The sequence below is a fragment of the Scyliorhinus canicula genome, chromosome 6 (assembly GCF_902713615.1).
Source record: "Scyliorhinus canicula chromosome 6, sScyCan1.1, whole genome shotgun sequence".
Lineage (NCBI taxonomy): Eukaryota > Metazoa > Chordata > Chondrichthyes > Carcharhiniformes > Scyliorhinidae > Scyliorhinus > Scyliorhinus canicula.
In genome coordinates, this window is record NC_052151.1 from 183,945,324 (window position 1) to 183,969,679 (window position 24,356).

Sequence of the window (24,356 nt, forward strand, 5' to 3'; positions counted from 1 at the left end):
ACCAGCAGGGGCTGGTTTAGCACAGTGGGCTAAACAGCTGGCTTGTAATGCAGAACAAGGCGAACAGCGCGGGTTCAATTCCTGTACGGGCCTCCCCAAACAGGCACCGGAATGTAGTGACTAGGGGCTTTTCCCAATAACTTAATTGAAGCCTACTTGTGACAGTAAGCGATTATTATCATTACTTTAAGTTGTGAGCCTCTGTTTTTGTTTGAGTTTAGCAGAGATGGGAGACTGGCCTGAGGTGGGAGGGGTGTTGAGGTGCTGAGGAGGGTGTGTGGGTTTCAGGCTGAGCAATAGGAGTGGGTGGAGCAGCCTTGTAGCTAAGGAGAGGTGGAGGACTGCAGGAAGGGCCAGGACATTCCCGCACTGACAGGTGAACTACACCTTGCTCGGGGACTCGCTCCTGATCTACCAAACATGTCTTATGTGTTCACCTCGGCCAGTGGGGGCTCCCAGAAAAAGAAAGCGGTGAAAGCCCGCGGGACCCTCGGAGTGAAGGCGAGAAAACTCACCTATCAGGAGCTGAAGAACCAGTGTCTGAAACAGGGGGTTTTATATGAGGACCCGGAATTCCCAGCGGAAGAATCCTCCCTGTTTTACAGCGAGAAGCCGGCAGTTGCCTTTGAGTGGAAACGGCCGAAAGTAAGTATTGCTTTTCTGTGTGTACTGAGGGCTGTGTACATGGGGACTGAGGGCTGTGTACAGGGGACTGAGGGCTGTGTACATGGGGACTGATGGCTGTGTACACAGGGACTGAGAATTGTGTACATGGGGATTGATGGCTGTGTACATGGGGACTGATAATTGTGTACATGGGGACTGAGAATTGTGTACATAGGGACTGAGAATTGTGTACATGGGGACTGATGGCTGTGTACATGAGGACTGAGAATTGTGTACATGGGGACTGAGAATTGTATACATGGGGACTGAGAACTGTGTACATGGGGACTGAGAATTGTGTACATGGGGACTGAGAATTGTGTACATGGGGACTGAGAATTGTGTACATGGGGACTGAGAATTGTGTACATGGGGACTGATAGCTGTGTATATGGGGACTGAGAATTGTGTACATGGGGACTGAGAATTGTGTACATGGGGACTGATGGCTGTGTATGGGGACTGATAATTATGCATGGGTACCAAGAACTGTGTACATGGGGACTGAGAATTGTGTACATGGGGATAGAGAATTATGTATATGGGGGACCGAGAGCTGCGTACATGGGGACCGAGAGCTGCGTACATGGGGACCGAGAGCTGCGTACATGGGGACCGAGAGCTGCGTACATGGGGACCGAGAGCTGCGTACATGGGGACCGTGAGCTGCGTACATGGGGACCGAGAGCTGCGTACATGGGGACCGTGAGCTGCGTACATGGGAACTGAGAGTTATGTACATGGGAACTGAGAATTATGTACATGGGGACTGAAAATTATGTATGTGGGGACTAAGAATTGTGTACACTGGGACCAAGAGCTGTGTACGCCGAGACTGAGAGCTGCGTACATGGGGACTGAGAGCTGTGTACACGGTAGCCGAGAATTGCAAACATTGGGACCGAGAATTGTGTACACAAGACCGTGAATTGTGTACATGGGGGCCGAGAGCTGTGTACATGGACACTGAGAGGTGTGGACATGGACATTGAGAGCTGTGTATGTAGGGACTGGGGACTGTGTATGTAGGGATAAAGGGCTGTGTACATGGGGCTGGAGAGCAGTGAACACAAGGACAGAAGGCTGTGTACATGAGAACTATGCATGTGGGGACTGTGAGCCACATATATGAAAACTGAGTTGTGTATATGTGAACTGACAGCAGTGTACGTGAGTGACTGAGAACTATGTATATGGGAACTGAGACTGAGCTGTGTACATGACGGCTAAGGGCTTCATTCATGGTGAATCCCAGCCATCGACATTCTGGGCGTTATCATTGACCAAAAACAGGACTGGACCACCATATAAATACTGTGGCTACAAGAATAGGTCAGAGATTTGAAATTCTGCAGAGATTAACTCGCCTCCAAAATCCCCAAACCTTGTCCATCATCTACAAGGCACAAGTCAGGAATGTGATGGAATGCTCTTCACTTGTCTGGATATTTGCAGCTCCAACAACATTCAGGAATTTCGACTCCATCCAGGATAAAACAGCCTGCTTGATTTGCACCCCTCCACCACTTTCAGCATTCACTCCCTCAACCACCAATGCACAGTAGCAGCCGTGTACACCATCCACAAGATGCACTGGAGCAACTCGCCAAAGTTCCTTTGACAGCACCTTCCAAACCTTTGACCTCTATCATCTAGATGGACAAGGGCAGTAGATACATGGGAACACCACGGCCTGCAAGTTCCCCTCTAAGCCACTCACCATCCTGACCTGGAACTATTATTGCCATCCTTTGACCTTTGCTGTGGGGGTCAGTTGGCTGGAACGCTAAAGTGTGATCCAGAATAATGCAAAGGAATAGGTTTAATCCTTGCACTGGCTATGGTAGTTTCTGGAGGGCTACCTCTGGTAACTGGTCGTTGACTTCAGGAAGCAAAGTACTGTACACTCAGCATCACTGGGGCCAAGGTGGAGATGATTAGCAGTTTCAAATTCCTAGGGGTGCACATCTCCAAACATCTGTCCTGGTCCACCCACGTTGACGCTACCACCAAGAAAGCACAACAGCGCCTATACTTCCTCAGGAACCTAAGGAAATTCGCCATGTCCACATTAACCCTTACCAACTTTTACAGATGCACCATAGAAAGCATCATATCGGGCTGCATCACAGCCTGGTATGGCAATTGCTCGGCCCAGGACCGCAAGAAACTTCAGAGAGTCGTGAACACCGCCCAGTCCATCACACGAACCTGCCTCCCATCCATTGACTCCATTTACACCTCCGCTGCCTGGGGAAAGCGGGCAGCATAATCAAAGACCCCCCCCCCCCAACCCGGCTTACTCACTCTTCCAACTTCTTCCATCGGGCAAGAGATACAGAAGTCTGAGAACACGCACAAACAGACTCAAAAACAGCTTCTTCCCCACTGTCACCAGACTCCTAAATGACCCTCTTATTGACTGACCTCATTAACACTGCACCCTGTATGCTTCATCCGATGCCGGTGCTTATGTAGTTACATTGTATACCTTCTGTTGCCCTATTATGTATTTTCTTTTATTCCCTTTTCTTCCCATGTACTTAATGATCTGTTGAGCTGCTCGCAGAAAAATACTTTTCACTGTACCTCGGTACACGTGACAATAAACAAATCCAATCCAATCCTTGCCTTACCCCCAAGTGTGATGCAAAGTGGTGCCCCTCAAGCTGTATAACCACTTGTCTTGTAACAGGAAGAAATGCTTATGGTCCCTCATGGACTATGGCTGATTGCCTTCACTGTCGCTGGGTCAAAAGCCTGAAATTCTCTCCTTAGCAACACTGTGGCTGTTCCTATACCAGATGCACTGCAGTGAGTCAAGAAGGCAGCTCACCTTCTTGAAGGCAACTGGGGATGAACAAAATGCCCTATGAAAACTGTGTGACTTGCCAGAGAGAAGAATTAACCACATTACTATCTGTCTAGAGTCACATCTCCACGGGTGGCACAGTGGTTAGCACTGCTGCCTCATAGCGCCAGGGACCAGGGTTCGATTCCAATCTTGGACGGCTGTCTGTGTGGAGTTTGCACGTTCTCCCCCATGTCTGCGTGGGTTTTACTCCAGGTGCTCCGGTTTCCTCCCACAGTCCAAAGATGTGCAGGTTAGGTGGATTGGATATGGCAAATTGTCCCTAGATGGGGTTACAGGGAAAGGGTGGGAGATTGGGCCTGGGTAGGTTGCACTTTCAGAGTGTTGGTGTAAACTCGATGGGCCGAATGGCCTCCTTCTGCATTATAGGGATTCTATGAAATTAAAATAAACAGGGAGCTAAATACATTGGAACTCAGTTTTGAAGGGAATAGAGGCTCCATGTGTATTTGTGATTCAAAACTATGTGTTAAAATCTATTGTGATTGTGGGTGTGTGTGTGTGTGAGCGTGTGGTGTGTGTATTTATTTGGCCACTGTGAGTATACATAAGGAGGTGTGCGAGGGTGGAGGGTGTTACGTATTCTGTTTGCGCAGGTCGCTGGCTGCTGTCTGCACTGGTCTCTAGGAGTTGGATATGTACATGTTCACCAATCAAGCCACTGACACGTGGGTATCTGAGTGCTTTAATGTGATACCATACACACACCAAGGTGGTTAATTATTCACTGCTTAGCAAATCATTCATTAAATTGTATCAAAACATCGCAGATAAGTAAAATTGGAATAAAACTGGGTGGATCACCTGGTATTGACTTTGCACCAGATTGACAAAGGCACGTCCAGCCCAGTTGACCCCGCAGATAGGGATGGCCAATAAATGCTGTGGGATTGTCCGTCGACGGGATCCTCCGCTTCGCCGGCAACGCATTCACGCCCATGGGTTTACTGATGGCGTGGGATGGCCACAATGGGAAACCCCATTGGCCGGCTGTGCGATCAGAGAATCCCGCTGCCGGAGGGGGCGTGCCGTGCCGGGAAACGGCACTGGCAGGATGGGGAATCCCACTCATGATGTTACAGGTGACCTAAAGAAAATGAAAATTGTTTAAAACCTGAGTTTGGGGGGAAAGGGAGTGGACGGTGGTGGTGGGGGATGTGGGTGGTGCATGGGAAGAAAACATTTTTTTTTCAAAAGCCCCTTTAAAAAGACAGGCAAGTTGACCAATTGTGAAGCTCGGTTGATTGGAAGGAAAGTTACCCTCAGCTGGCCACGACTGAATGGGGCTGACAGAAAGTTGACCTTGTGGATGAGTGAAGAAGGAAAAGGCAGTGTTAGAAAAGTAATCAAGGTGCAAAAACAATACGATCTCAATCATCTCAAGGCATCTCCCTCGTGTCTCTAGCCCCTTTGCAGCCGTTTCCCCCCTTTCCCACAGGTAAAAGCCCCTCTCCAGCACTGCCCTCTGCTGAAACAACTATGTTCTGGGCCCACATTCCTGTTGAGGACCCCTTCTCTCCCTACCCATGAGTAGCTATCCTCTTCACCCCAGCTTGAATCCTCCTCCCTTTTCCAACTTCCCTTTCCCTTTAATCTCCTTCTTCCAACCACAGCCCCCACCAACCCCACTATATTTTAATTAATTTACAGGATGTAAGAGTCGCCGGCTAGACCAGCATTTATTACCCATCCCAGATTGCCTTTGAGAAGGTTGTGGTGAGCTGCCTTCTGTTGCGCTGCAATCCCTGTGGGTGTGTAGGTGAACCCACAGTGCTATTGAATTGGTAGTGGTTTGATACAGCTGAATGGCTTGCTCAGTCATTTCAGGTGGCACTTAATAGTCAACCACATTGCTGTGGATCTGGAGTCATATGTAGGTCAGACCAGATGAGGATGGCAGAATTCCTTCCCAAATCCACAGATCCCTTCCCTTTAACCCTGCATCAATGTCCTTCATCTTGACTAGTGTCCAAAAAACAGATCAATACTTTTTTAAAAATAAATTTAGAATACCCAATTAATTTTTCCAATTAAGGGGCAATTTAGCGTGGCTAATCCACCTAACCTGCACATCTTTTGGGTTGTGGGGGTGAAACCCACGCAGACACGGGAAGAATGTGCAAACCCCAGACGGACAGTGACCCAGGGCCAGGATCAAACTTGGGTACTCAGTGCAATGAGGCAACAGTGCTAACCACTGCACAACCGTGCTGCCTAATAACAGATCAATACTAATAATTAATGGTGATTTTTATACTACTACAGTTCCATTCACTCCTTGGCTTATGCTTCTAGGCCCATTGGCAAGCTTCTCTCCCTGACTTTGTGCGATACTGAGTTGCACAAAGCAGGCTCTGTTATGAAGCAACTTCTGCAATGATCCTGTGCTATGGCTAGGGAAATAACTCTCATCATAAATATATTATTTATTAAGTACACACATACTTTGCATTCACTAACAATAGCAAAAATGCAGAGGTGTGCCACCCTGCCGATTGTAGGGTGTGGCCACTCTCTGGTAAGGGAGGCTCTGTTCTCAAGTTAATGGTTTAAATGATATTGATTTGCCTACTTGGGGTGGGGGGTGGGAAATAAATTCTTCAAAATTTGTATTCGAATGGACTGTCCTTACATAATCACTCGGAAGATATTCATATGGCTGGTCAGATTGGATATGTTGATTAGATTGATTACGTGGAATTAAGCGTTCAAAAACAGTCCATTCAGCCCAACAGGTCATTTCTGGTGCTTATGAACATCCACTCACCCCCTATTCCATCTCACCCTATCAACATATCTTCCATTCCTTTTCCCCCTCATGCATACATCGAGTTTCCTCTTAAATACGTCTGATATTTGTTTCAACTGCTCCAAGGTTCACATTCTCACCCCTCTCTAGGTAAAGAAGCTTCTCCAGAATTGACTATTGAGTTTATTAGTGACCAACTTATTTTTATGGCCCCTTAACTTCAAACATGTTCTCTACATCTACCCTATCAAATCCCTTCATAATGTGAAAGATCTCCATCAGGTGCCCCAACCCCCTCCCCACACCTCAGCTTCCCCCCCTTCCGAGGGAAAAGAGTTCCTGCCTGTTATGTGCTTCTCGATTGGCACAAATGTCTCAGCTTTGGTTTTATCCTTGTAAATTATTAGATAAATCTACTTGGAGCTCAGATCAGCCACTCCAGCCCCACCCACACTAATTGATGAAATTCCTATTGGGCAATCATAATTATTTGGCTTTGACAAGCAATGACATTGTAGGTTTTGTCAGCAGCTTCCCAACCTTTCACCCTTGTGGATTTTCAGCTAGTTTGTAAACTAAACTATATAGTATATGCAGCACAGAAACAGGCCATTCAGCCCAACGGCCCTTGCTGCAAATCTCCTTCCAGCCTTTTCCATTCAAACCAATCAGCAGAGCCTTCTTCTCCCATTTCCATAGAATCCCTACATAATCTTTAATAATAATCTTTATTGTCACAAGTAGTCTTACATTAACACTGCAATGAAGTTACTGTGAAAAGCCCCTAGTCGTCATATTCCGGCGCCTGTTCGGGCACACTGAGGGAGAATTCAGAATTCTCAGCTGGTACGGGAATTGAACCCGAGCTGCTGGCCTTGTTCTGCATCGCAAACCTGCTGTCTAGCCCACTGAGCTAAACCAGTGCAGAAGTAGACTATTTGGCCCATTGCTTCTGCTCCGACTCTCTGAAAGAGCACCCTACCTAGGCCCACTCCCCATAACCCCACCTAACCTGCATATGTTTGGACTGTGTGAGGAAGCCAAAGCATCCGGAGGAAATCCACGCAGACATAGGGGGAAAGTGCAAACTCCACACAGACAGTCACTCTAGACCGGAGTTGAACCCATGTCCCTGGCGCCGTGAGGCAGCAGTGCTAACCACGCTAATACACATCCCTTATTCACACCTGTTCTTGCTGTTCCCTCTCTCTAATGTAGCCATATTTTTGCCTCAACTACACTCTATGGTGAGTGAGTTCAACAATCTCACCACTCTCTGGGTAAAGAAGTCATTTCTGAATTCCTGATTGGATTTTTTGGTGACTATCTTATATTGATGGTCTCTGGTTCTGCTCTTCTGAACAAGAGGAACCAACATCTGTGTATCCACTCTTTCCAAATCATTCATAATTTTGACCTCTAGGTCAAATTTCGGTCACCTTTTTTCAAAAGAGAAAGGACCCAACAAGAGAGAATTTAATTATTGCCCCATGACATTCAACGGCATTACCATCATTAAATCCCCCACTATCAACAACCCGGGGGTTACCATTGGCAAGAAACTGAACTGCACTACCATCTAAATAGTAGGTCAGGTCAGAAGCTAGGAATTCTACAGCGGATAACTCACCTCCTGACTCCCCAAAGCCTGTCCACCATCTACAAGGTACAAGTCAGGAGTGTGATGGAATACTCTCCATTTGCTTGGATGAATGCAGCTCTAACAACACTGAAGAAGCTCGACACCATTCAGGACAAAGCAACCCGCTTGATTGGCACCCCATCACAGTCACTTCTTCCACCACTGATGCTCATTAGCAGCTGTATGTGCAATCTACAAGATATAGAACATAGAACAGTACAGCACAGAACAGGCCTTCGGCCCTCGATGTTGTGCCGAGCCATGATCACCCTACTCAAACCCACGTATCCACCCTATACCCGTAACCCAACAACCCCCCCCCTAACCTTACTTTTTAGGACACTACGGGCAATTTAGCATGGCCAATCCACCTAACCCGCACATCTTTGGACTGTGGGAGGAAACCGGAGCACCCGGAGGAAACCCACGCACACAGGGGGAGGACGTGCAGACTCCACACAGACAGTGACCCAGCCGGGAATCGAACCTGGGTCCCTGGAGCTGTGAAGCATTGATGCTAACCACCATGCTACCCTGCTGCCCCTGGTTCCGATATACTATCGGAAGTCACCATGGCTCCTTAGGCAGCACCTTCCAAACCCACAACCATTACCATTCAGAAGGTCAAGGGCAGCAGATACATGGGAACACCACACCTGGAGGCTCCCCTCTAAGTCACTCACCATCCTGACTTGGAAATATATCACCCGTTCCTTCACTGTCACCGGGTCAAAATCCGGGAATTTGCTCCATAACAGCACAGTGGGTGTCCCCGCACCTCAGGGATTGCATTGGTTCAAAGGCATCACATCACTGCCTTCTCAAGACCAATTAGGAATGGACAATAAATGATAGCCCAACCGGCTCAACCCGTAAATAAATAAATAAAAACCTAGCCTATTCAACGCCTCCTCCTGATAAGAACAAATCTTCCCATTACACGTATCAGTCTGTGGTCTAGTAACCAATCAGAAGGGGGGGGGGGCAATCACGGCATGTGATTGGTTGACATGGTTCCATATAGAAAATTGGGTTGTATTTGATCTAATTTTAAAAACTCTCATTAATTCCAGCTAGTAGCTAATTTCCAAGCTGCCCTATCTCCTGCCCAGAGAAGAATTGCATTTTATAAAACTCCTATTATAACTTTGGGATGTCCCAAAGTAACTTTAAAGCCAATGTACGAGACATATTTTGCGAACAGCAAGATCTCACAATCAACACTATGATAAGGAAGGACGGCGCAGTGGTTAGCACTGCTGCCTCACGGCTCCAAGAACCCAGGTTCGATCCCGGTCCCGGGTCACTGTGGAGTTTGCACATTCTCCCCGTGACTGCATGGGTCACACCCCCACAACTCAAAAGGTGTGCAGCGAAGGTGGATTGGCCACGCTAAAGTGCCCCTTAATTGGGGGAAAAAAATAATTGGATACTCTAAATTTATTTATTTTTAAAACAATATGATAAGGAGTAGTTCTCCCTGGATGTCTGCAACAAGCCCTTGGCCAACATTAAAAACCAGCTTAACTCTCTGATCCTCTTCAAAATAGTGCCCATCTGAGAGGGCAGGAGGTGAGATTTAGCGTTTCACTGGAATGGCAGCACCTCTCACAGTGCAAGTCTTTCTCAGTACTGCACTGGGATGGTCAGCCTGGTCATCTACTCAAACCCATAACTTACTGACTTGGAGACAGGAGTGTTATCCATGGGACCATTTGTTTCCCTCCTCCAGAGCATCCAATCTGGCTTTACTCCTTGGTGAAAGTGGCAGCTGATGTCTGAGGGGGGGGGGTGTGCCTCACACCATCTCCAGGCCTATCCTCAACCTATTCTCAGCCCGCTACCCTGGCAGAATCGCCATCATCACCGGCCTTTAGATTTCAAATTCTTTTGCAGCCGGAGAGGGGAACTTTAGCGGTGAGGAAAGATTGAAAAATTGGAACGCCTGCGATTGTTTTCCCTGGATAAAGAAGGTTGAGGGAAGTTTTACTTGGGGCACATAAAATCATGAAGGGCATCGATAGAGTGGGTTGGGAGTTTAAAGAATATATTCTTTCATCGGATGTAGGCGTCGCTGACAAGGCCAGTATAGGGGCTGGTTTAGCTCACTGGGCTAAATCGCTGGCTTTTAAAGCAGGCCAGCAGCACGGTTTGATTCCCGTACCAGCCTCCCCGGACAGGCGCCGGAATGTGGCGACTAGGGGCTTTTCACAGTAACTTCATTGAAGCCTACTCGTGACAATAAGCGATTTTCATTTCATTTCATTTCATAGAACATTACAGCGCAGTACAGGCCCTTCGGCCCTCGATGTTGCGCCGTCCTGTGAAACCCCTATAAAGTCCCTCTACACTATTCCCTTATCGTCCATATGCCTATCCAATGACCATTTGTATGCGTTCATTTTCATTTGCTACTTATTTATTTTTAAATAAATTTAGAGTACCCGATTATTTGTTTTCCAATTAAGGGACAATTTAGCATGGTCAGTCCACCTACCCTGCACATCTTTGGGTTGTGGGGTTGAAACGCACGCAGACATGGGGAGAATGTGCAAACTCCACACGGACAGTGACCCCCGGACCGGGATTCGAACCCGGGTCCTCAGCACCTTGAGGCAGCAGTGCTGACCACTGCACCACCGTGCCGGCCCGGCTACCCATTTCTAATTGCTGTAACTCTGTAATTTGTTCGGCTAGTTGAGAAGGCAGTGAAGAGTCAACCACATGTTGTGGGACTGGAGTCAAGGAGACAGATGCTGAAGAAAGGGGACTCTTCCGAGATGGGTGAATCGGAAGTCCACTTTGTTTGCCTTTTAATATATCGTAAATTAGTATTCCCATGCGGGTAATGTAAGAATCAAAAGTTGGAATTGGCAAAAGTTGTTTTAAGCAAACCAATGTCTGCCCTAATTGGGCTGGAATATGAAGCTTGGAGTTTCTATTTTGGTCTTTGATGGACATCCGTTGAGTGGGTTTGCTCAGTCATTTCAGAGGGTAATTAAGAGTCGACCGCATTGCTGTGGGTCTAGAGTCACATGTAGGCCAGACCAGGTAAAGATGGCAGATTTCCTTCCCTGAAGGACATTAGTGAACCAGATGTTTTTTTAATGATAATCCACAATGGCTTCACGTGACCATTTCTGAGACTAGCTGCTGCCATGGTGGGGTCCGAACCACTGTCGCTGGAGCAATAACCTGGATTACGGGTCTAGTGACATTACCGGTACACCATCATCTTGTCCCGAGAGGTCTGGAATACATTGTAAACTCAATATTGAAGAATCCTATAAATGGAATTGTGCTGAATGATTTGACGAGGATTTTTCATGTTGGATTGTGTCACATGAGCTTGTGAAAGACAAGTGTCTGATTTTGTGGTTGCTACAACTGGTGCCTCTGTTTAAATAATAATAAACCTTTATTATTGTCATAAGTAGGCTTACATTAACACAGCAATGGAATGACTGTGAAAATTCCCTAGTTACTACAATCCGGTGCCTGTTCAGGTACACGGAGGGAGAATTCAGAATGTCCAATTCGCTTCACAAGAACGTCTTTCGGTACTTGTGGGAAGAAACCGGAGCACCCGGAGGAAACCCACGCAGACACGAGGAAAACGTGCAGACTCCATACAGACAGTGACCCAAGTTGGGAATCGAATCTGGGTCCCTGGTGCTGTGAAGCAACAGTGCTAACCACTGTGTTACCGTGCGGCCCCTAGCGACAGGAAATGGAACGAGAAAGCAGTCTTATCACACAATTGTCACACGGGCAGAATGGGGATGACGTGATGTCAGCTGCATTGTAATCACCGTCCCAGGCACCCAGCACTTGTTTCAAGGACACTGGCACCTCCTGCTTGACGAAGAGTTGTAAATTCTGGTTGGATGCTCTTTGGGAGGTTTCACCCTGTGCCCTGTGACACTCCCGTCACCTCACTTTCGTCTTTGTCTGTCAAGGCAATCGCTTCTGAGGTCAATTGTAATGGTAACTCACTGGCAGAATTTTGTGGCTGGGCTTTGAGGTTGCACAATTCACAGGATGGCTTTCCCACTTCCTTCCCATCCACTTGCAAACAGCTTGTGTACATTTACATGGGGTGTGTGAGGCCCAGGGCCGCCCGCCTGCCGGAGGCCCAATTTTAAGTGGCCACAAAAGGGCTGCATCCCAACTGACGTCAATACTGAGACAACATGAGGAGTTCAGAGGCAGTGGAAATGTCTGGGGCCTCGGACAGGTGTAGCTGGGGGTTGGGAGGGGGTGGGATGGGTGCCTCCCTTCAAGGACCTTCGAGACTGGGTGCCTCTGCCAAGCTCTGCTACTGCAGGTGCTTCCTTGCTCACACCCCCCTTCCCACCAACCCCCCCCTCCCTGATCCTGCCACCCCCCCCCCCCCCCGCATCCAGGCCACTCCATCAAGAACCCCACCCGTCTCTCTCACATTAGTTTTCCCATGGGCATCTTTGGTGCAGTGGTGAATCTTTGATTCCTGAAGACTCTGGGCCATCCTGAACAGTTGCCAATTCCACCTCTCTCTCTGTGATAGGAATCCCATTATCCTGACGAATCCATAGTCAGGCAGCCACAGAGTAAAATCAGAAACACTAAGGGCAGAGCTCCTGTATCAAGCTGGCTTTGGTCTTTGAAGCATTAATGTGAGGTGGGTGTGAGTCAGCTACCACTGGAATGTACACCGGTCCAGTATTACTGCATTCCATAGCTGAGGTTGATGGGTGGAGTGAAGCAGGAAATGTGTACAGTCAGCGTTTCTGCCTAATCTTCATTCTATAGAACCGGACCAGCTGCTTAAACAGCCTCTGAACATTTTGATCTGTTGTGGCTCAGTGAGCAGCACTCTCACCTCCAAAACAGAACGTTTGTGGGTGCAGGACCCAGGTGAGCTCTTAAACGGAGGCAGCGGGAGAGGCCCAAGGCTCTAGTTTGCAATAGAGCCGGGGCGTTCTCCCTGGAGTCCAACCCAAGCTGTATCCCACAACCAGCATCACCAGAACAGATTGTCTGATCATTATTAGCTCCTTATTTTTGTGGGAGCTTGCTGTGCACAAATTGGTTGCCATGACCAATACAGCGCTCTGGGAAGCCTTGAAGTTGTCAAAGGTGCTAACTAAATAAATGCAAGTTATCCCTTCTGTTGGAGGGGTAGCCGAGATGTTTTTTTAAAAATTGATGCGTCAGAATGTAACGTCCAGTTGCTGGGTCCAATTTTCCTTTTACTCATGTGTCCCATTTTGCACTGAATTTGGAACCCTTCTCCATCAACAATTTGCCTTTTATAATAATAATCTTTATTGTCACAAGTAGGCTTACATTAACACTGCTTTTGGATTCTCACTGTCTTCGGGTGATGTCCCGGAGGACTGGAGAATAGCCAATGTTGTTCCTTTGTTTAAGAAGGGAGGCAAGGATAATCCAGGGAACTACAGGCCGGTGAGCCTGACGTCAGTGGTAGGGAAATTACTGGAGCGAATTCTACTCCCATTTGGAAGCAAATGGACCTATTAGTGAGAGGCAGCTTGGTGTTGTGAAGGGGAGGTCGTGCCTCACTAACTTGATGGAGTTTTTCGAAGAGGTCACAAAGATGATTGATGCAGGTAGGGCAGTGGATGTTGTCTATATGGACTTCAGTAAGGCCTTTGACAAGGTCCTTCATGGTAGACTGGTACAAAAGGTGAAGTCACACAGGATCAGGGGTGAGCTGGCAAGGTGGATACAGAACTGGCTAGGTCATAGAAGGCAGTTTAGCAATGGAAGGGTGCTTTTCTAATTGGAGGGCTGTTACTACTGTAGTGGTGTTCCGCAGGGATCAGTGCTGGGACCTTTGCTGTTCATAGTACATATAAATGATTTGGAGGAAAATGTAACTGGCCTGATTAGTAAGTTTACAGACGACACAAAGGTTGGTAGAATTGCAGATCGTGATGAGGACTGTCAGAGGATACAGCAGGATTTAGATCGTTTGGAGACTTGGGCGGAGAGATGGCAGATGGAGTTTAATCCGGACAAATGTGAAGTAATGCATTTTGGAAGGTCTAATGCAGGTAGGGAATACAGTGAATGGTAGAACCCTCAAGTGTATTGAAAGTCAGAAATCTAGGTATACAGGTCCACAGGTCACTGAAAGGGGCAACACAGGTGGAGAAGTTAGTCAAGAAGGCAAACGGCATGCTTGCCTTCATTGGCCGGGGCATTGATTATAAGAATTGGCAAGTCATGTTGCACCTGTATAGAACCTTAGTTAGGCCACACAGAGTATAGTGTTCAATTCTGGTCGCCACACTACCAGAAGGATGTGGAGGCTTTAGAGAGGGTGCAGAAGAGATTTACCAGGATGTTGCCTGGTATGGAGGGCATTAGCTATGAGGAGCGGTTGAATAAACTCGGTTTGTTCTCACTGGAATGACAGAGGTTGAGGGGCGACCTGATAGAGGTCTACAAAATTATGAGGGGCATAGTCAGAGTAGATAGTCAGAGGTTTTTCCCCAGGGTAGAGGGGTCAATTACTAGTGGGCATAGGTTTAAGGTACAAGTGGCAAGGTTTAGAGGAGATATGCGAGGCAAGTTTTTTTACACGGAGGGTCGTGGGTGCCTGGAACTCGCTGCCGGAGGAAGTGGTGGAAGCAGGGACGATAGTGACATTTAAGGGGCATCTTGACAAATACATGAAAAGGATGGGAATAAAGGGATACGGACCCCGGAAGTGTCGAAGATTTTAGTTTAGACGGGCAGCATGGTCGGCACGGGCTTGGAGGGTCGAAGGGCCTGTTCCTGTGCTGTACTTTTCTTTGTTCTTTTGTTCTTTGTTACTGTAAAAAATCCCCTAGTCGCTACATTCCAGTGCCTGCTTGGGTACACAGAGGAAGAATTCAGAATGCCCAATTCACCGAACAGCTTGTCTTTCGGGACTTGTGGAAGGAAACTGGAGCACCCGGAGGAAACCCATGCAGACACGGGAAGAACGTGCAGACTCCGCACAGACGGTGACCCAAGCCGGGAATCGAACCTGGGACACTGGAGCTGTGAAGCAACAGTGCGACAGTTTCTCCTGGTGCACAGCCCCCTTAAATCTCACAGACCTCTGAAGGCGTACTCTCCACATCAGCAAAATAGAAAGAAAGACTTGCATTTATATAGTGCTTTTCACAACCACTGGACCTTTCATAGCAGCTTACAGTTGGTGAGGTACGTTTCAGGTGTCATCACTGCTGTCATGTTGGAAGTAAAGCCGCCAATTTGTGCAATAGCCAAGTCCCACAGACGGCAATGATCAGACCACCTTGTTTTCTTTGTGTGTGATGTTGGCTGAGGGATACATATCGGCCAGGACGGCGGGGTAACTCCCCTGATCTTCTATGAAATAGTGTCGTGGGGATCTACATCCACCCGAGCAGCCATATAAGGCCTCATCCAAAAGTGGGACTGATGTACCATCAATTGAACGCGAGACGAGTTGCTGAACAAAAGTATGGCTTTAATATACTAGATGTTAAGCCCTGCGGTCGATTACAGTAGAAGGACGACCGCCGGGAGTACTGGGTATTTATACCCGCCCTGGAGGCGGGGTTAACTCAGCCTCTCGACCAATCGGGGAGCCGTCACATGACTGGTCTCAACCAACCGGTCGAGAGGCACATGACCGACCAGGGCCAATGGTAAGCCGGTGTTCTGCACCAATGGCAGGCAGCTATGCTAATCAGACCACCACAGGGACTTCTGACAGTGCAGCACTTCCTCAGCGTGGCACTTGAAGGTCAGCTTTGATTTTTGTCCTCAAGCCTGGCATAGCGCCGTCTTCCCACCTCCCAAACCCAGTTTAATCCATGGCGGGAAGGCCTGTGGACAGGCCCCCCCCCCCCCCCCCCCCCCCCCCCCCCCCACCACCCAACCAGGCCCTTAAGTGGGAAATTAATGCGCCCTTTAGGGTACTCATCCTGCCACTGCTGCTATTAACCCAACGGTGGGCGGGAGGGCGGCGGGCGAGTGTGTTTGCTCACGGACTCCCGAGGTTGGGGGGGGGGGGGGGGCGAACACCTCTGGAAGCCAGCCCCCACTGCGCGTGACACCAATGCACTTCAACCCCTGAAAAGCAGATTATATATCACTGTGGAAGTACAGGGGTAAAATCTGGCTTTGAAAGCAGACCAAGGCAGGCCAGCAGCACGGTTCAATTCCCGTACCAGCCTCCCCGAACAGGCGCCGGAATGTGGCGACTAGGGGCTTTTCACAGTAACTTAATTTGAAGCCTACTTGTGACAATAAGCAATTTTCATTTCATTTTTCATTTTTCACTGCTGTTTAAGCTTGCTTTGTTCAAGTTGGCTGCCTCCACCAGCGACTAAAGGTGTTGGCGATAAAATACTTTGGAATGTCCTGGGAGATGGTGGAAGGTGTGACAGCAATGCAAGTTCTTTCTTCATCTTTCATATTTGCTCAGATATGTGAATAAAATGCATATGTTTCGTGCCAGTGAAGAGATAATAAAGCCCTTTGTGCTTCACGAACGCTCCATTCAGGCCACTTATTGTGCAATGGGCCTCCCTTTGTGAGGTATAATGCGTCAGCCAAATTTACTGTGGGTGTGGGTGGCAGGGGTGCGATAGGGTGGTGGGCCCTGCCAGGGGGGGGGGGGGGGGGAAGGGCAGGGGAGGGAAGATGCAGAAATAGCCCAACCCGCTACTATGGAAACAGGTAGTGAATTACTCTCTAGGTGGAGTTGGTGACTAATCAGCTGAGTTTCCCAGCCCGTCCCTGCTTGTTTGAGAACCAGTTTAGCAGCAATTTTATCCTTGGGCTCTGAGTGTTATCTGAACCTGTAGAATTCGGTTCTCTTTCTCTAATAGCTAGTGTTTGGAATATCACCTGGATGTAAGCTAAAATGCCATACATCTGGAACAATATGTCGCATTTATATAGCCACTTTAACGTAGTATTGTCTCAAGGGACGGGAGCACTATGAAACAAATTTGCCACCGAACCATAAAAATACGTAACCAAAAAGAAAATGCCGGAAAATCTCAGCGGGTCTGGCAGCATCTGTAGGGAGAGGAAAGAGCGCACGTTTCGAGTCCAGATGACCCTCTGTAGACGAGGATAAGACATTTAATTTGTGGCATTACTAACCGGGAGCCAATATAAGTCTGGGACCACAAGCGGGTGATAGGTGAAGGAGCCCTCTGATTGTTTGGCAATGCAAGTTAATTCTGTGGAAAAGTGGAAAAGTGGACATGAGGAAGATCTGAAAAGGCTATTATGGGAGGAGAATCTTTATTGTCAGAGGTGGAGCAGAGTGCGATGCAGGGAAATGTTTCTCATGCTTCAAGTAACAAATCTGGCAGTTATACATTGAGTTTACTGACCTTGATAATTATCCAGGTCTAATGGTTAGTGCACACTACCCGTAGAGTGATGTACCCTTTATTAACTGTCAATTCAGCTAAAATTGGACAACAATTACAGCTTGTCCAGTCTTAAGCCCATGGCTCCCTCCCCGTAAATCTTGCTCTGAGGAGAACAATCCAAGTTTCTCTAATCCCTCCAGATGACTGGAGTCCTTCATCCCTTGTAGCCTTCTCGTAAGCATGAATAACACCAGCACAGAGGAGAGGAGCCCGCATGATCCAACGTGGAACCTTCCTGCAAGATTCACTTTGACCTCATCCTGCCGGTGTACCTCGTGAGGCTAACCTCTGACCTTGGTTTGGAGTGGAGGAGAGGGTCGTTGAAGCTCGGGTTGTGTTCGTGAGATGTTGCTTGCCCGTCTGATTTGGAAAGATGCACCTTCCTTTGGGACCACGAGTTGACAAGTGATCACCGAGCCTTCGCAACCAACGCCTGTGCCGCTGCCGACAAATATTTACAGAGTAAAGGGTGAAAGTCTCTGAGTTCTTGCTGTTGAGATTGGCAGCGTTCCAAAGAAAAATTTGCAATAAATTGAGTATCCGTAGATTGCTCTCCTTTCAGTAGAGAAGGTTAAGAGGGGATTTATTAAAGACGTTTTAAATGATGAGGGGTTTGATAGAGTAAACAGGAAGAAACTGTTTTGGTAACCAGGGGACACAGATTAAAGATAATTTGCAAAAGAACCCGAAAGGGGATCGGAAGAATCCTTTTGTGCAGCGAGTGGTTATGATCCAGAATGTTCTGCCTGAATAGGGTTGCCAACTGTGATTAAATTTATTGCTGGATGTTTGATCGCATGACTTGCTCCTGTGCTCCAGCCATCCGTCAACCAACACATCCATCTTGTGACATACTGTCTTCCTCCACCAATTGGAAAGTAACAAGACTCACTACCCAACTGACAGTAGGCCAAACAACCCCCCCCCCCCCCCCCCCCCCCCCACTCCCCACACCATTTGCAATATTTTAAAATCTGGTGAAGAGAAATGTTGAAAGAAAGTTACGGGCTGGATTCTCCGCTGGCGGGATTCTCCGTAGCAGCGCACCCACGCCCAGGGATTTCCTGACGGCGTGGGGCTGCCCACAATGGGAAACCCCGCTGGCCGGCTGATGGGACGGAGAATCCCGCCCTCCATCTTTTTAATGTCCCAATGATTTATCTGCTAGGCTGTGCACAGCAGAGTCCTGGAGATTGACCTTCAATTCCTGGGGACTCCAGGCCAATCCTGGAGGATTGGTAACCCTATGCTTGAAAGGGTGGTGGAAGCAAACCCAATGGTTCCTTCCAGAGGGGAAATGGATGAATATTTGAAAAGGAAAGAGTTTATAGATCTATGGGGAATTCGCATGGTGCAGAGCTATGGGGAACACGCAGGGGAGTGGGCCTAAGTGGTTGGCTCATTCAAAGGCGTGATTCGATTGCCATCCCTCTGTCATGTTGGACGCTTTGGTGCTTATTGACACTAAATATAACATGGTTCAAAAGGGATTTGGATAAATAGAACAAAACATAGAATATACAGTGCAGAAAGAGGCTATTCGGCCCATTGAGTCTGCACCGACCCACTTAAGCCTTCCACCTTACCCCGTAACCCAATAACCCCCCCCCCCCCCCCCCCCAACCTTTTTGGTCACTAAGGGCAATTTAGCATGGCCAATCCACCTAACCTGCACGTCTTTGGACTGTGGAAGGAAACCTGAGTACGCAGAGGAAACCCACGCAGACACGGGGAGAACATGCAGACTCTGCAGATTCCACATTATTCAATTAAATAATTTTTTTTTAATGTTTTTATTCTCCATTTTCACATTTTCCTTCAAAATTTACACCCCACCCACAGACAGTAAACGGTAACAAATACTAAATCAATCCCCTTAACAATACCAAAGATCCCATCCTCCCACCACCCCAAACAACGGCCCACCTGTCAATATATGCATCCAATAAAACAAATCCTCCCACGGTGGAAACGAAAAATAAAGGAGAAAAAGAAAAAGGAGTCCGGGACCACCCATGGTCACCATAGAGTCAACTCCCCCGCTCCCCCCCACGCTCAACGCCATCGAACCTCTGAAAGAGTAGCAAACATGATACCCAAGAGTTGTTAAACCCCCCCCCCCCTCAGCCTTTCAACTCCTTCGAGCAGCCCCACAATCCTCAAATTCTGTCGCCTGGATCTGTTTTCCAGGTCCTCCATTTTACCTTGCAGATCCTTGTTAATCTCCATCACCTTCCGCATCTCCTTCCCCCATCGAGGTAAGTTGATCACCGTGCTGCGCCACCGTATCCTCCACTTCCTTCAGCGCCTCCCCTTGCTCCCGCACCTCCGCCACTGCGCTCGCCACCACCGTCATCACCGGGGAAATCGCCTCCTCCACCAGCACACTCAACACCTCCCTCATCTCCTTCCTCATTGTCTCCATGTATTTTGTAAACTGCCTTTTGAATTCTGCAGCCATTACCTTAGTCATTACTTCAGCCGTAAGCAATGCGGCCTCCCCTGGTGCTCCAGCCTCCATTTTCCTGGGTGACCCCACGGTGACCTTTCCACTCCCCGATGGACCTTCAGCTGTTTTTTTTAACGGCCGTTTTTTTTGCTCACCCTCGACATTTTCCTTTACTGTGCCTTCACTGTGCCTCCTCTGTGCCTTCTCCCTGCTTTTGCTGCCTCCGTGGACCCTGGGACCGGGCTTAAAGTCCCAAAAATGCCGTTCCCGAAAGGGAGCCCTCCATTGTGCGGCTGCCTCCCGCCCGCCGTCACCCGGTAGTCCTATTCAATTAAATAATTGAAAAAGAAAAATGGGCAACCATATTTTGGGGAGGGCAGCGAAATGGGTTTGATACCAACGTCAAAGAAAAGGCTGACACATCATGAGAAGAAACTTGGTAAGTTCTTCCATTGGTAGGAGGATTGGTGAACAGAGGACCTGAACTTAAGGTGATTGATAAAAAACTGGAGTAGAGGAGTGTGGTGAATGTGATTCACACCGGATTATAACCTGTATATACATGTGTCTATATTGTAAGTGCAGGGGGAGTAGTTCTGGGAATGCTCGAGTTGTACGGGACTTCTCCCTTGGCTTCGCCCAGGACTCCTCCCCCGGGAGCTGCTGTATAAAGATCAGTGCCACAGGGTCAGCTGGCCAGTTCACCGAAAGTTCAACGGCTAACAGGCTGGCTCTGTTGTAAGTATATTAAAACCGCTATTCTAATCCTACAAGCACATGTCCGTAGAATTGTTGGTTCCAACAAGGAGCAAAGGCTACAGTTTCATAAATCATTAGAAGTATCAACGCGGAGTGGCACGGTGGCACAGTGGGTTAGCACTGGGACTACGGCGCCGAGGTCCCAGGTTCGATCCTGGCCCTGGGTCACTGTCCATGTGGAGTTTGCACATTCTCCCCGTGTCTGCGTGGGTTTCACCCCCACAACCCAAAGATGTGCAGGTTAGGCGGATTGGCCATACTAAATTGCCCCTTAATTGGGAAAAAAAAATAATTGGTTACTCTAAATTTATATAAAAAAAGAAGTATCAACACAATAAAGAACGCACAAAACATATTTGGGGCCTCACGGTAGCATGGTGGTTAGCATCAATGCTTCACAGCTCCAGGGTCCCAGGTTCGATTCCCGGCTGGGTCACTGTCTGTGTGGAGTCTGCACGTCCTCCCTGTGTGTGCGTGGGTTTCCTCCGGGTGCTCCGGTTTCCTCCCACAGTCCAAAGATGTGCGGGTTAGGTGGATTGGCCATGCTAAATTGCCCGTAGTGTAAGGTTAATGGGGGGATTGTTGGGTTACGGGTATACAGGTTACGTGGGTTTAAGTAGGGTGATCATTGCTCGGCACAACATCGAGGGCCGAAGGGCCTGTTCTGTGCTGTACTGTTCTATGTTCTATGTTCTAATACGTTGGAGACGAAGTACTGGGTAAGACAGAGAAATGGTGTTAAACTTGTACAGAAACTCATTAATTGGACCACACTTGAGGGACTATGAACAGTTCTAGCCTCCACAAAACAGGAAGAGGCGCTGGAGAAGGTACAGAAAGAGAATTAGGAGGATGATGGCAGAGCTGAGAGATTGTGACTGTCAGGATTAATTGAACAGGCCGAGGCTCTTTTCGTTAGAAAGGAGAAACCAAGAAGCCCAATTAGCCAGAGGGAGTTTAAAACTTCTGAATCAGTTCGCTGGACTGAATACTCAGAAAACGTTTTCATCAGAAATCCAAAACTAGGGGCCACAAATATAAATCCAATAAAAATTCAGGAGAAACACCTTTATCCAGGGAGCTGTAAGAATGTGGAACTTGCTAACACATGGGGCTGAGTTTTACAGACCTCCCACGGTCAGGACCTGTAAATTAGGGTGCCATATCACCGATGGCGTACCTGGCACTGGCCCACCCACTTCTGCCCCGCCATGATTATATCGATGGTGGGGGAGGTGTCGGTCATCCGTGACCCCCATTGGTGCCCTTAAGTGACCAATGAATGCTCAATTATGAGCCACTCCAATATAACCAGGGGCTGGTTTAGCTCACTCAGCTAAATCATTGGCTTTTAAAGCAGACCAAGCAGGCCAGCAGCACGGTTCGATTCCCGTACCAGCCTCCCCGGACAGGCGCCGGAATGTGGCGACTAGGGGCTTTTCACAGTAACTTAATTGAAGCCTACTCGTGACAATAAGCGATTTTCATTTTCATTTTCATAACAGGGCAGCAGGAGAGGCCTACGTTCAACTTGTAGCCCAGTGGGTTTAACCCTGGGGGCTGCTGGTCAGTGAAAGACGGGGTGTACCTCCTTCCTGAGGCCCCTGTGTCAATTGGAGACCTCCCCCCCCGCCCAGTTTTACCATACTGCTCGGTCCTGTTCAACATACCACCACCCCCCCCCCCCCCCCCCCCCCCCCCCCCCCCCGGCCCATCTCTTTGCTTGACCTATCCACCTGATCTCAGAGAGATTTCAGACTTATCTTAATGTCTGGGTCCTTTGCAGAATACCACCTCCTGCCCTACCTGTGGAATCAGCAGTGGGTGGCCACCACTGCTGGTGTGTAGAAAGGCTGGCCATCAGTTCCTTCAGGTGGCACTTCCTCACAGGGACGTCCTGCACGAGGTTAATTAAAGGGCCATTGCCTGAAAAGTTAAACTGGCTAAATGGAGCCGAAATCTACCCTGCGATGCGGGGAGCCCACCCTCAGTGTGACATCCAGCCCAAGGAGTGATTGAAGTGCAAGGCAAAGATGCATGTGAGGGGATGTTAGATAAACGTACAGCTCATAAACACTAGCATGAACCTGAAAGACTGAATGGTCTGTTTTGATTCTGTAAATTCAGTGGAATTGGATGTAACCAGAAGGGCGATGTGGAGAATTGTTTTCTACTTGTACATTGGGTTTTCATGATCTGGAATGCATGGGCTGAAAGGGTGGTGGGAGCAGATTGAACAGTAACTAACTATAGAAAAATATGGGGTGGGTGGGGACTAATGGGATAGCTCCTTTGAAAAAAGCTAATGAACTGATTGGTTTGCTCGCAGGAGATTTCGAAAGCCCCAAAATTTATTGTTGATGGAGCGTCGAGGACGGATATATGCCAAGGAGACCTGGGTAAGGAATCTTAATGAATGAGAACAACAAAGGGAACATTAGAAAAAAAAATTGCACTTAAGGCTGCAGTTGTCTCTGGAGGCCGTGGGGGCCGGGGGGTGGGGGGGGGGGGGGGGGGGTGGGGGGTGGGGGGAGACGGGGGGGGGGGGGGGAGAGGAACGGGGGGGGGGGAGAGGTGGCTTCAATTCTCCACAGGTTGTGATATGTGCATTTGGACACGGAATACTTAGTAGGGTGGCATCTAATTGGCATGGTACCCAAGATATTTCCACACAGTGCCCTATTATTCTGTTGCTGTACCGCCGTCTCTCTCAAAGCCGCCAGAACAATGTGGGCCAGTAACCTGCCATGGCACTCAAACATTTAGGAATGATGTCAAATTGTATCTTTTTTAAAAATGTTTTTATTCCACAGCTTTTCGCCATTTTCACCACACAGAAAAACAAGCCCAACAATATAAAAAGCATTCCCATCCAAACTGAGAAACCCCCCCCGACCCGCCTCCCAATTCCCACCCCTTCAACAGTCAACGGTAACCAATTCCCAAAAGTACATAATGAACAAACCACAATAATTGTAGAATCCCTCCTTCACCCACCCCCCCCCCCCCCCCCCCCCCCACCTCAATTTTCACCTTCTCCAGGGTCAAAAACCCCAGCAGGTCCCCCACAACACATGCTGAGGCACAAGGTGGAGAAACTGACCTCCACCCCAACAAGACCCACCTGCCAGCGTTCAGCGAGGCTAAGACATCTGCCCCTGCTCCCGCCTGCAACCCGGGCCAGTCCGACATCCCGAATATGGCTTCTCGGGGACCGAGCTCCACATTCACACGCAAGACCCCAGGATTGTACGGAACACCGTCCTCCAAAACCTTGCCAGCTTTGGACAGGGCCAAAATGTATGGACATGGTTCATGGGACCTCCCCCACATCGCTCACAGATATCATCCACCCCCTCAAACAGCCGGCTCATCTTTGAATTTTGTGAGGTGCGCTCTCTGTACGACTTTCAGCTGTATCAGCCCCAGCCTCGCGCACAAGGTCGAGTCAGTCACCCCCCGCAGCCCCCTTGCAGTGCCCCCCTACCCCTCCCCAGCTCCTTCTCCCACTTTGCCTTAATCCCATCCTATCCATGAACAACCTATCATCCTCCAGGATCTTCCCGTAGATCGCCAACATGACTCTCCTCTCCATACCCGCTGACAGCACAGCCTCCAGCAACAAGGAGGCCTGCGCTATCGAAAATGTCGGGAAAACCTTCCTTGCAAAGTCCCGAACCTGGATCTGCCTGAACCCTTCCCCCTGCGCCATCCCGTACTTCTCCCCAACTCCTCTAGGCTCGCGAATCGCACCTCCAAGGAACAAATCCTTCATTTCCTTAATCCCCCTCTCATCCCATCTC

General features: G+C 48.6%; 1 protein-coding gene across 1 annotated transcript in view; it reads left to right on the plus strand.

The window, feature by feature from the left end:
* The first annotated feature begins 317 nt into the window (after window positions 1-317).
* Window positions 318-24,356, plus strand: part of capn9 (calpain 9) — a 114,321-nt gene continuing 90,282 nt past the window's right edge. The window contains exons 1-2 of the mRNA XM_038800615.1: window positions 318-645; window positions 22,883-22,952. Of these exons, the coding sequence (XP_038656543.1) occupies window positions 421-645; window positions 22,883-22,952 (295 nt within the window). The 5' untranslated portion in view covers window positions 318-420. The remainder of the gene's footprint in view (window positions 646-22,882; window positions 22,953-24,356) is intronic.